Below are 12,802 nucleotides of genomic sequence, written 5' to 3'. Positions count from 1 at the left end.
ACAGTATTGCATGCACAGATTAATAACTGCATGCACAGATTCAAGATGCCTTCATCAAAGTGTTTGTCAGCATATAAACATAATTATAAACACATTATGACGTACATGTGTACGTATGTCGCTACCTGCATGTTGTTCAAGATGTTCAAGCCATTAATTATAAGTTCACTGTGTTGTCCTGTTATTCTTCACGATAGCCAGGATTGCATCAGCAAGAACCTTGAACTCACCGAGTTCATTGTACACATGAGCAGAAATCCGTACATACAACTCTCCATTTATCACTCGCACAGGTACCTGGAAAATGTTGCAGTACATAACTACCACTAAGGTATGCTCTCTATAATTACATCGCATGCTACACTTACTACTTTTAAATTAGGACAACAATTCATGCTCAGTATTAATAGTACTTCACCTCAATTTTGTACTGGAAGTGGAGAATGTTCATGACAGCATGTGCAGCTGGGTCACTGTACGGGGGGCTCAGATTAGCCGAGTGTGGGACCACACCCTCCGGTAGCTTCACCACTGCCATTGGACCACACATGCTGATATCTGCCACCAAGCTTGTCTGCCATGCCTCACACAGTAGTTGGCCTACACAGCAATAGTAATGAATGAGTATCCTAAATACATATACAAAATAATAAAACTAATAGGCATTGCAAAGACATACTATAAATCCATGTTCACCTGCTTCTTTTGATGTGTCATACATGTACTTAATCATTTTGTCCTGTCCGTAATGATCCCAAAAATCGAGCACTGCCATGTACACAGAATAATGATTACAATCAGGTTCTAGATTTTTGTCTCACCAGTGAGAAAGGAGAGGTATGGGGTGTAGTCCATTGAGGCTGTGTATTCATTATAAAACAGTCAATTCAATACCATTACTCTTCATTAGTATTAACACTAACCAATCCAAGAGAACTCAGATGTGAAGCCGTGTCCAAAACCCCATGAGATTACTGGAGGGTGGATCATGTGCTGATGGCTTCTAGCTACATACAAGAAAGCCGTTCCCTGCAAGAAGAGGTGTTTGATACTTTTGAACTCAGGGGATTATGCACTTCACCTTTGGAGAGCAGAGCCACTTGTGACCATTGGCAGCATAGTAGTCTGCACCCAATTCTCTGGATAGAAAAGCATGAAACGGTGGCTAAATGCATCGATCAGTTTACTATGACTATTTGAGGACAGAATTAGAAACAGAGCGCAAACCTCATGCTAATCTTCATTGATCCCAGACAGTGAGCACCATCAACAAGCACCTGCACACCTCTGTATTGTGAAAGGAGTCATAGGGCCTTCACACAATACTGCATGGATACGTACCTTTCATGGCAGACATCAACTAATTTCTGCCAAAAGATAATCACATAATTATAGCATGGGCACAATCAGACTGTATTGATGTACAGTACCTTTATAGGCATAATGAAGGCAAGGTTACTTGGAATGTGATCCAACACAGCCAGTTTAGTGCTAGGCCTGTAAAGAAGTATCAGTGAAATGACCATCTTTACATGTATAATTATGTGACTCACTGTAGTGACTTTTCAATGAGCTTCACAATCTGAAAGAAGTAATAAATAATTTGATAGCTAGGAACTATTCATCAAGCTTACCTCCTGCGGTGATGTCACTGGAATAGGGAGCTTGATTTCGTTGATTGTGATACCTGTGCCTCTAGTAGCATCCTCAATCACAAGCTTCACAGTACCTGCAAAGAGCATATAACCATTACAGTGACGAGATTCCTATTCACTTGTCATTAGGCATAAGCCTGCCTCGACACTAAAGTCAAGAGTGTGAATACTAACACCTCCATTTGCAATACAGCATGTGCATACGCTCACCATAGGCAACGTCAATCATGAGAATAGAGTCACCAGGCTGGAACTTCTTAACCAGAGATCTCACCACTGCATTAATCCCAGTAGTTGCATTCTGTACAAACACAATATCCGCGGGATCTGCGTCTGCAAAGTAACATTAGTTTCTTAATTATGTCAATTAACTGTGTAAATATGAAAGTACGCACCTACAAAACGTGCTAGTTTCCTCAGTCCATGAATGAGATGTTGAAACACTTCTCGATCCATAAACTTGAGAGGTTGTTGCTCACAATACTCTCGCCACATCTATAAAACAGGGCTGAGTGATTGCATTAATGAGCAAACTACAGCCTTATACCTCGCTGGATTTTAGTCCTTCTTTTATTGCAGATCCAAACGCTCCATGATTCAGAAAAGTCCAAGATTCCTTTTTAATTCAACTCTATTATTGTTGTAGTATTATTCAATACTTACGTTTAGATAGAAGTGCTTAGCTTTCATTTCAGCTCCAAAATTCACAGTTCCCTCAAATTTTGGTAGTTCAAATGGAAACGGGACTGGCTTGAACTCTTCCTACGTGGTATCATTATATATAATCACCACTTGTACCATCTGTTTTCTTTATGATTTTCCAGCAAAAAGATAAAATGTTAGTTGCAAACTTGTTTCAGATCAACATAGCTCCCTCTTTGCTTGCAGCATAAAATTATTGCTGATGTCAGCGAGGTCAACGTTTTTATTGACAATGCACTTATCTTTATTACTAAATAATGAATAATGAACCCAGTCCTCCCTCGATCATTAGAGTCCAGCGTCATAAAAGATTTACTTGGTGCTGTAAATCTTTTTGAGGACTTCTTGTTATAATTATAGCTAGGCTATACAGCAAGTTGAGAAACTGATCACTTAATTGTCTGTATTTATACCCAAATTTCTCTACGCCAATAGCAAACACTGCCATACCTCAGACTGGTGAATTAGCTCATCCACAACAGAGAACTGGAATATACCAGCGGGTTTGGCACAATCCATACTGCAACGACAACAAATTAGTTAACATTTAGACATATGCAGTCATACATACGTACGTACATGTAGATCTATATACAGTGTATAATTGGCGCTATAACAATAATTATGCTTTGATCAGTCCACCATGCACAGCCTTAGGATAATTATACCAAAATAGCCCAACTGCTTGCGCTTAATTGCTACCATATTAAAACATAGATCTACGATACAATAATAATTTATTATTATTGTGCCATGTCTCGCTGGGAATTTGAGATACAATCCATGCACATTGGTCATGTTTAGGGACAATTTCATTTTTATTTGCCTAACACTCACTCCAGACGTACTCTAGTCCAGACTCTGACTCTAGTCTAGTTTCTCAGCATATAATTATATTGAACGGACCACCCCAAAAAGCAATATTAATTAAATGAGTGGGTGTACCAATTTGATTCATGCAGGAGTCACACCAAGCTGGCCAAATTTTCATATACAACATCAAGAGTAGATAAGAGTATACATATAGTACATGTGACATGTAATAATAATAACAACATTCATTGCATGGAGTCAACTATTGCTGCAGTTGTAAGATAGTCTGTAAACTCCTGTAGCTCTCGATCAAATCCTTCATGAATCGAAGTGATCCTTTGAGGAAATAATGATTAATTATAGTGTACAACGGTTTCAATACAATGGTTCAATACATACTTTTCCAGCCTTTTTTCCGATTCTTTCTTTACCCTAGTGAGGTCACTTAGCAGTACTTCATCTCTTTTAGATGCTGTCTATAATTGGAGCATTGGCACAAACATAAAAGTAGGCAATACCACCCACCTTTTCTAATTCCTCATTGTCCTTCCATTGCTTGGATAACTTACCTGCATACATTTATGTACATACGGGCTGCACATTTTATACACTCACTTCTGTGCATTCTCAAAGCGTCATCTAGCTGCTTTTCAACTTCAGTTCTAGCTGCAAAAAGTGTTTTCAGCTGTTCAATATCGTTGCTCAAATCATCGCTTGCCTGTAAGAAGTTTCAGCAGTTCACATAGCATTTACTGTGTAAAATACGAGTACACTTACCTTTTCAATCCTGTGGATGCGTGGAAATGTTGAGCAATGAGTGAGCACATATGAATTAGCAAGAGAGTTGTACAAGTGAAAAGGGACTGAGCAATTGACCCAATTAACGAATGCACTTTGAATTGTTAATTGTACTGTAACTGTTTTATACTCTGTTGCAAAGGCTGATGCACATTCAACTGTATTGGACTTGGGTACGTATCATGAATTACGTATCATGCTGGGGATGATCAAAGTGAGTTAGCTAGTATGATGATTGTATAGTTCACGTATGTCATGTACCCTCTCCACACACACACACACACACGCACGTACAGCCAAGGACAAAGAGTGAACCTGTTGTTGAACCTCACGCCAACCCCTCTCCTCAACTAAGCCACGCCCATCAATAGGTACACGTACATGTATATATATTTACTGCACCATGTACGAGAGAACACACAATAATTATATTCACCTCTCATTTTCGTTTGTGATGGCAGCGAGTTGTTTCCTGGCCTCCACCACTCTCATCTCCATTTCTTCCACTTCTATCACCCTCTCACGCAGACGCTGTCGAGTGTAAGTACGACATCGTAGTGACTCCATACGTAACTTCTCCTGTATTAAACATACATGTACAGTCACGCAATGTAAGAATGCTTTAGTGCTGAGGACCCCAGAAGGCAAAAAAGATTAGGTTGGTATTGAACGTTGAACAAATTAAGTATGGTGGCTATGGAAGGGTCACCCGCCATCGCTACCCGCGTGCATTGCACCCCGCTAACAACAGCTACCTCACAAATACTTTCACCGCATTTGCGGTAAACGGTTGCTGCCTAGAATACCGCGAGGCAGTTATCGCCACTTCCACCATGCCTACGCTAACCTAAAATTCTATCTAATCTATAGCTATGGCTGTTTAGAACCTCCAGCTGCAGTTCTGCTAGAGCTCTCTCAAGATTTCGATCGTGAAGATCAGAAGAGGAAAGTTTTCCAGCACTTTAGCCATCAGCTTGTAGGTGAGCGTGGCTCCGGACCTGCGCCATTTAGTAGTACAAATCGCGGTAGCGGTAGCAGCAGTGGCAGTGGAACTTTTAAGTGGCAACTGTCACGTGGCAACCATTTTTTCGGCCCCCATATTAATCGTGGTATAACATGGTACATGTACGTACCTGTGGTAAGTGAATTTTTTCTAAATCTCTCTCAATTCTCTTTATACCATCATCCAATTCAGAACGTTTGCTCTTCAATGCTGTGTGACAGTATGACCGGTATAATCTAAGGGTTAATTGATGCTGGAAACACACCAATAATATCCTTTTTCTTTGTCTCATAATGATCACCCTTTTCTTTGAAATCAGACTCAAGAGAATCACAGACTGGCTACAGGGAGTGCCAACAGTGAAATGTCAGAAGCATGCTAGTAGCATGTTTACAAACCTCTATTTCTGAGAGAGTATCGTCTCTATCTGTGATTTCATCGGTCATATCAGCAATGTTTTGCTATATAGAAAGACAACGTTAATTTACAGTAAATTAAAGCACTCTGTATGAGTGCATCTTAACATACATAAATACAGACATTTCAAAAAGAGCGAGATTCGGGTCCATGCACTAACTACAGCCGTAACAAGATACATACATGACAGTCCCACTGCACATGTACATGTGCATACAGATATTTCAAAGTGAGCGAGTGTTAGGCCCATGTATGTTCTAGGTACATATAGCTTCAACCAACCCGAATAATCGACTTTGAGTCAAGAGTACTAGATTTGTCGTTACACTAACATGCTTGTACGGGATTAATTTTTCACAAACAGATACCTCTAACTCGTGAACCTTCTCAGTAAGAGTGGTTCTCATGGAGTTGAGGCGTGTGCTGGCAATGCTGAGCTCACGGCTGATGGTCATTATGGATATGCCAAGCACCTCCAGCTCTTTCTCCAAACTTGCTGCCTGAAAAAAGAAAGCTTGCTTACAACAACAAGAAACAAGAGCATAACATGTATAATACAATAATGACTATGAATGAATGTTGCAAGCAAGCACTGGTGCTGAATGCCTCGAGGCATGTTTTGCTTCCCTTAGCTTCCCTTAAAAAGTTTTGGAGTGTTATGGAAGAAGAACCTGAGCTGGTGGGCTACAGAGATGATCTTCAAGGAAACATACATGTGATCTACTGTGATCTATCAGAATGATGATAAGGTGCTTTTCCTAGTACATTTGTATCTGCAAAGAGGCCAGAGTTCACAAATGGCTGCAGCTTCTGTTTGCAGCTGACTCTTGTAGCCAAGCGCTTTGGTGTAAGGTTAACTCATACAAGTAAGTTCAATAGAAAATTGTTGATGCTATGAACGACTCTAAGAAGACTGCAACAGCCTTCACTGTGAGTAAACTCAAGAAGAAAACAAAATCCAAGAGCACGTGGGTAGAAGCCTATAGAATCTGTTGGCATTGCAACTGTTGAGCACAGCCAGCAGCTACAACTGGAACAGACACATAGACACACACATGCACACACATAACTGAGTCAGCTTTACCGCATCCCTTATGCGGCCACGCCTCGAGGTATAATTATTATGGACAGGTTATTGAGTAAAATTAACATGCATGCAATAATTATCTTTACTAACAATTAACATGTATGGCTCCACTGTAATTAATTTGCACAGTGATGTGACAGGAAGGTGAGATAGGGCTCACCTTATCACACATGTCAGAGTAGTTTTTGTGAGCGTCTGCTGTGTCAGTGGCCATTTTGGCTATGTTGGTGGTGTGCTCTACCTTCACAGCGACCAGCTGAGCCTGCAGAGCATTGTATGTCTCCTCCACTACCTCCCTACATACATGTAGTAAGGGAGGACAACACTTATGATGGGTGATTGACTGAATGATAGCACAAACATCTCTACATGTAAACATTAAATCAACTGAACAATACTTCAGTGAAACCTGTCTACTGTAGTCACCCTACACATGTAGTAGGCTACTCTTTAATGCATAAATAAGTACATGTACAATGTATAACCTAAGCCCTTCCAGATGCATGTATAATGTACAATACATGGATAGGTATATACTGGAGAAATAATTATAAGAATATTTAATTCAAGAAATGCACGCCCAGCAAAAAGCACAAGTCACTGTAGAAAGTACCTTGTTTTTCTTTCCTTGTCCATTGCAACTTTTCCATCAGTCATCTCATCTTTCAGAAGTTGAACATTCACACTATGTAAGTAAGTAAGTAACGACGCATGTGATTAAGCTGTACAGTATCATGTACATCTACTACTCACGCATGGGACTCTTTGAGCTGTGCTATTCTGAAATGGAGATCCTTGTTCTCGGCCTCCAGTTTGGCCCCCTCCTCTGCTTGGTAGAGGAGTGTGCGCTTGGACCCATTCACACTACATGCATTGTAGACATTATTCAATCCTTGAGTACACAATAACACACTACTGGTATATGCATGTATGTAACAGTGCACCAACAGTGTACACACATATAGACACGTGCTACTTTTACGCCCACCCCAAAAATTCTTCTTGCATAGGCTACAATGTAGTGTCATTTTACGGTATTTGAGAGTGAATCAGTTCATACAGTTTGTCAAGCTTGTTAGAAGAGCGTAATATCTTCGAAGATTGTTGGATATAATTGTAAAGTTGTAGAGACAAGGAACAACCTTCCCTGATGCAGACCCCGATGATAATGATGATGGCATGTACTCTTTTCTATAATGAACGTTTTATACCAATCTACATCATCCCCACTAACATTGTTTTGCATTCATTGCATTTACTCAGAGTTTATAGGCAAACAACTGGACGTAAATTGGAGACAAAAACTACCGTTTTGAAAATAAGCCCATCCCACTAAGCTGCTGCATACATGTAGCAAACAATTTTGGTGGGGTGTAATCTCGGTAGAGTACAGTGCTATCTAGTGACACTACATGTTTTCAGAAATATCTCTCACTTCTCCAGTATGCCTTTGAGCGCCCTGGACTGCATAGCACTGCCCTCTTGAGCAAGCTTGTGATCTAGAGCATACGATTGAGATCATACACTTAATATACGGTATAAGAGTATAAGGGCCTGTCATAAAATACATGTACATACATACCTCTCTTCAAGGCTTTCTTCACTTCCTGAAGTTTTGTTATTGTAACAGCCTCTGACTCGAACTCCTTCTGAAACTATACAATGAGGGGGGGGCCCGGGGTACATTGACGTTCATTGATCAATCAGATTATGCATACCAGTAGAGTCTTTTCCAGCATAACTGCTTTCTTACTGGCAAAATCTGCCCTCATCTTGACTGTCTCCTGCTCTGTACTCGTGCTGCAGGTACAGACATTATTATAATTATAACTGAGGGTTTGCTAATGTGAACATAGATGTTGACTTCATGCTGTGTCTCAAATTGGCTACACAAGCAAATAATTATGTAGGAAAATGCAAACCTACTATACATGTACGCATGTAAATACAGCTATACAGCAAGCTCATGATAGCATAGTAACTAAAGCACTGAGGTGATACCGTATAGCGGGTAATTTTCGGGGGACAAAATTCGTGGTTCAGCAATATCGAGACATTTCGTGGGTAATATTTTCATGGTTGGAGCTTGCACTGCAGGTAAAGGTAGGCAAGGTTGCTTTATTTGTAGGTAAAATATTCGTGGTCAGACCTCCAACCACGAAAACCACGAATATTTTGCCCCACGAAAATTACACGCTATACGGTAATGAAACTATCGACGTGGTTGTAACATGTTTAGCATGTCTAGCAATAAATGTGAAGTAGTATTGGAAATAAGTGATGAAGCCTAGTGGCAGAGCAAAGGGACTAGATCACAGCAGATTCAGAAGAAACAAAGCTGTGCCATTCGCATGAATACAGCCGCGTGTGCTTTGTAGTGTGCTGCACAGTCTATCTACGAAGGCGCACGTTCACAACTGCTATTAAAATTTCTCGAATTTTAGCTGTGTATACAAGTACGCTTCTTAGTCTTAAATCTGCCCTGTTGTGTTGACAGACTACATAATTATATACACGACTATAACACACGTGGCCGCCCACACACCTCGGGCTATACATGTAAGTTCGGTTTTAGACATCTACATCTACATCTACTGAACATACTAAGGCACACTCTTACCAACTCTTCTGCAATCTCTTGGTCTTCTCCTCTCCCTCTTCAAGCTTCCTTTTGAGCTCATCCTCCAGAGCGGTTAGCATGCGAATACTAGCCTCTACATCATGTAGTGCCTGGATTATAGAGGTATAAACTGAAAACAAGTACATGTACACACTAGTTGGGTGAGTTTGAACTAGTTTTTGTGCGAGAAGGAATAGACAGAAAAGATTCGTTTGATCTAGATGTACATGCATGTGCATGTTACTGTATGTGCTAAAGTTGGAAACATAGCTATAATTATGATGGTAGCATTTATAAAAGCACCTTATTTTTGTCACAGACAATAAGAGCAGTCTCAACAACTTCTGATTTGAGGTTATTAAGTTCCCTGGAATGGTAACAAGTGAAACAGAGCAGCACTCTATGAGGAGAACTCACTTTGTAAGACTTTGGTTCTCGGCATTCTTTTCAGCACATTTCTCATTGGCGTCCGCCTGATACAACATACATGTAGGGTACGTTCTATACAAATTTATCAATAGGAGAACTTATCATACGGCCTGCTCAAGTAATTATACTTCGATTGATCTAGCCAATAACACCTTTAAAACTAGAAAATTCGAATAGGTAGCTACGTCATACATTGTAATTAACCATAAGAGAGAGGGATTGGAAACGAGGTCATGTAAACTTAATTTACATGTACTACCCTCGTTAGACGGAAGTATGGTGGGCGTGGCTTATAGCAATAGTGTACACACAAAACAGTGGCTGGGCCACGCCCAGCTATGCTAACATCTTGAATCTGTGGTGCTAGTAAGGCACATACCTTAAGGTGACGTATTTTCACAGGTAGATTTGTTTGCGTTTTTACAGTTTTGTACATTTTGCTGGTATAATTTTTTGCGAAATGTCGATCTGGATACATTAAACAAGAGGGCGGCCAATTATTTGCGAGTACTAATTTTTGCGATTTTACTCTCATTCACAGAAATAGCTGAAATTAATACACGCGAAAATATGTCACCTTAAGGTAGTCATACATTTAGCTAATGTTGGTATTCTTTCTCTGCAAGGTTTACCCCGATGACGCAACAGATCTGTGGACAAAAAAGGCATAGGCACTTTATTCAGTTTGGAAGACTAGTTTCACTAGAAAGCAAATAAAATAAGCTTTTTAGAATTGAAACCACTACTTCAGAACTTCCAAAAGTACAAGCTCTTGGTTGCAGCCCCCTCACAAAGAACCTAGCAAACACATTAAACTAGCTGAAGCAATAGAGAAAATAAGGAACTATCTCCTCATCCAGTTTTCTAGCCCTACGTGTACAGACAGCAGTACTACAGGCGAGATAAACTCCAAAAACACCTCCACAATGGTAACTACCGTCATTTTTAGACAGACCTAGCCACCCAACAATATTAAGTAATGACAGATACATGCATTAATAATGCTCTCTAACCAGCCTGGCTTACCTCGGTATTTGCCTTCTTTATCTACCAATTTGAGGGTTAGTGCATATAATGCGGATCGGCCACTCAATTTACTGTAAGAGTATTGGTGCACGTGACCTTGTTTCCAATCCCTCTCTCTTGTATCTATGGTTTAACTCAAGAATGTACAGTATCATATACTCACTGTTTGTTGAGAGAGCTTACTCCTCTCATGATCGAACTGAAGTTTAGCCTGGATCATGTCTTGTTCTAATTTCATCATTTCAGACTCTAGTCGCTGTATCTACACAGTTAAAATAGTAGACTTGAACGCATCATTATCTTTGTTACAGAATCAGAGCATGCATGAGCATAATATTACATGTACATGTACATGTATAATTATACCTCTGTGTTAGTGCTATTAAGCTTGTCTTGGGTCTCATTCAATTTAATCTGCATCCTGGTCAATTACGTTAGTCACAACGAGAATTGTACATGTGATATGTAAGAAGTGCTTACTTTGATTTCTTCCCCATACAATCATTGAGTTTCTTCACCATGCTTGAGTGCTTGGACTTCAAGCTGGTTTGTTGTGACCTACATGTACAATACATGGCCATACGATACACAAATGATTATAGCCAATGCAAATGACTCACTCTAATACTTCATTGTGTAATTTCAACACTTCATGTGTTTTTTCTGACTGATCTGCCTCCTCATCGATGTCTTTTAGCTCAGACTATAATGAAGAGACATGAACACGTGCTGTGTGTTAGAATAATCACTCACTTGCAACCGCCTCATTTCAGCTTCATTAGTATCTCGAGCTGACTGTATTAGATCTACATGTAACAGGATTTTAAAAGATTGCTTTAAAGTGACCCAGTTTCTACTAAATGTATGATTGACAAACTAACACTAATACATGTATAATTTATTGCATGTACAGAGAGAGGGGGACAAGCAATGCTGACCATTGATTTCAGCCTTGAGTTTGTGAGGAAAGTTAGCCAGTCTGTGCCTAAGGATGCTGGCCTTGATGGTCTCTGTCTCCAGTAATTCATGCGCCTTGTGTCTTTTAGTATCCTAGAATACGTAAGAGTACCGTAGAATTATTACGCTTACTCAATTATAAGCGAATCTTAATCATGCCTCGGTGCACATGCACAAGCGAGGTATACGGTAGTGTGTTTGTGTGTCGTCTGTCTGTGTGTGTAGACTGCTACATCTGCTCAAGGATCAATGACATTCAAGTAAGAGTTTCTATAGGCTTCTAGTCATGTTTTCCTTCGTGGACTTGCAACATAATGCTTCGTTCTCGAGTTATGCCTAACTTGGAATGCCATTGCAGCCTTTTCAGAAGAGTGCATAGCAAAACTTGTTTACCGAGTGTTGCTACTCTACTTAGTAGTTAGCTCTGCACTAGAACGCTAGCTACAGGTAGCTGCAAGAATCAGAAGAGAGCTGTAAGGCTCTGCTGATGCAGCCATTAGTTTTAGACTTGAACTTTTGGCATCGATCGTTTTTAATAACCATCATGGTTGATCATTACCCACTCTTCGAGTTTGCATGCAGTAATGCATGATAAGTACAGTGTGTCTAGTAGTTTTATGTTATGTAGCTTTGGCATCTCCACCGAGGCATGGTGCTTTCATTTTAAGCTGCATACTTAACTGTTCTTTGTACTCGAATTTCAAATTTAAGCACTTTTTATTTTATAATTTTGAGAAGGAACTTATTTCAGCTAGATACCTCGCACAGTGCATGGTAGCTATATAGCTGCATTTGGAAGGACTCTTTGGGCATGCTGTTACCTTGTCTGAAAGAATATCTACGTGTACTTAATTAATCACTTAATACTGTTAACCTACTAGTTCCCTGAATGCTGCAATGATTTCATCAATATAAATGGAACCAGGGTCCACTTTCCCTCTGCTTCTCAGTTGGGCATCTGAAAAAATAAAATTGGGCATGCATTTTTGAATTCTATTGTGCTAGATCTACCATTGATAAATCTTAGGATGTACTCGAGGACGTACATACTAGAAAGAACAAAATTAATTATTAATTTACCCAGCTCCTTGAGCTGTTCCACTGTACTGTTCACATCAGCTGTCAGTTCAACAACAGACAAGTTAGATGCAGCACCTAAGACTAAGCTCATTTTGTTCCAAACAGCAGAAACAGCACAGGGAGTACCAGGTAAAAAGGGTGAATCAAACCTCTTTCTAGCTCTTGATAGCGGAAGTATATTGAGTCTAAAACAGGTTAAAAATTGGTATTCACCA

The 12,802-nt window shown here is 39.9% G+C and overlaps 2 protein-coding genes across 6 annotated transcripts; both read right to left on the bottom strand.

The window, feature by feature from the left end:
• Window positions 1–35: 35 nt before the first annotated feature.
• LOC135349057 (uncharacterized) lies at window positions 36–3,282 on the bottom strand. Of its 3 annotated transcripts, none has more exons than XM_064547529.1 (17): window positions 3,195–3,282; window positions 2,808–2,877; window positions 2,319–2,417; window positions 2,203–2,271; window positions 2,051–2,150; window positions 1,866–1,988; window positions 1,635–1,729; window positions 1,554–1,582; window positions 1,431–1,497; window positions 1,342–1,367; window positions 1,228–1,287; window positions 1,082–1,139; window positions 924–1,029; window positions 822–860; window positions 697–768; window positions 419–600; window positions 36–297 (listed from the first exon to the last, which is right to left on the bottom strand). In XM_064547529.1, exons 2-17 carry the CDS (start codon window positions 2,874–2,876, stop codon window positions 166–168), a joined length of 1,326 nt encoding a protein of 441 aa, XP_064403599.1. In that variant the 5' UTR covers window position 2,877; window positions 3,195–3,282; the 3' UTR covers window positions 36–165. The 3 variants fall into 3 exon arrangements, with proteins under 3 accessions (XP_064403599.1, XP_064403601.1, XP_064403600.1); XM_064547531.1 differs by having other exon boundaries at window positions 3,206–3,266; XM_064547530.1 differs by having other exon boundaries at window positions 2,808–2,879; window positions 3,174–3,246.
• Window positions 3,283–3,328: 46 nt separating this feature from the next.
• Window positions 3,329–12,793, bottom strand: LOC135349054 (227 kDa spindle- and centromere-associated protein-like). Of its 3 annotated transcripts, XM_064547517.1 has the most exons (27): window positions 12,588–12,793; window positions 12,386–12,465; window positions 11,489–11,600; window positions 11,304–11,356; window positions 11,171–11,253; window positions 11,031–11,108; window positions 10,917–10,971; window positions 10,714–10,812; window positions 9,513–9,568; window positions 9,399–9,462; window positions 9,096–9,205; window positions 8,194–8,275; window positions 8,058–8,130; window positions 7,911–7,974; window positions 7,229–7,339; window positions 7,089–7,160; window positions 6,636–6,771; window positions 5,757–5,888; window positions 5,370–5,432; window positions 5,237–5,312; window positions 5,102–5,181; window positions 4,405–4,547; window positions 3,948–3,957; window positions 3,786–3,888; window positions 3,696–3,739; window positions 3,570–3,646; window positions 3,329–3,506 (listed from the first exon to the last, which is right to left on the bottom strand). In XM_064547517.1, exons 1-27 carry the CDS (start codon window positions 12,676–12,678, stop codon window positions 3,416–3,418), a joined length of 2,238 nt encoding a protein of 745 aa, XP_064403587.1. In that variant the 5' UTR covers window positions 12,679–12,793; the 3' UTR covers window positions 3,329–3,415. The 3 variants fall into 3 exon arrangements, with proteins under 3 accessions (XP_064403587.1, XP_064403589.1, XP_064403588.1); XM_064547519.1 differs by lacking the exon at window positions 11,489–11,600; XM_064547518.1 differs by lacking the exons at window positions 12,386–12,465; window positions 12,588–12,793 and adding an exon at window positions 11,901–12,037.
• Window positions 12,794–12,802: the final 9 nt, after the last annotated feature.

The sequence above is a fragment of the Halichondria panicea genome, chromosome 15 (genome assembly GCF_963675165.1).
Source record: "Halichondria panicea chromosome 15, odHalPani1.1, whole genome shotgun sequence".
Classification (NCBI taxonomy): domain Eukaryota; kingdom Metazoa; phylum Porifera; class Demospongiae; order Suberitida; family Halichondriidae; genus Halichondria; species Halichondria panicea.
This window is presented reverse-complemented; position numbering and strand designations above follow the sequence as displayed.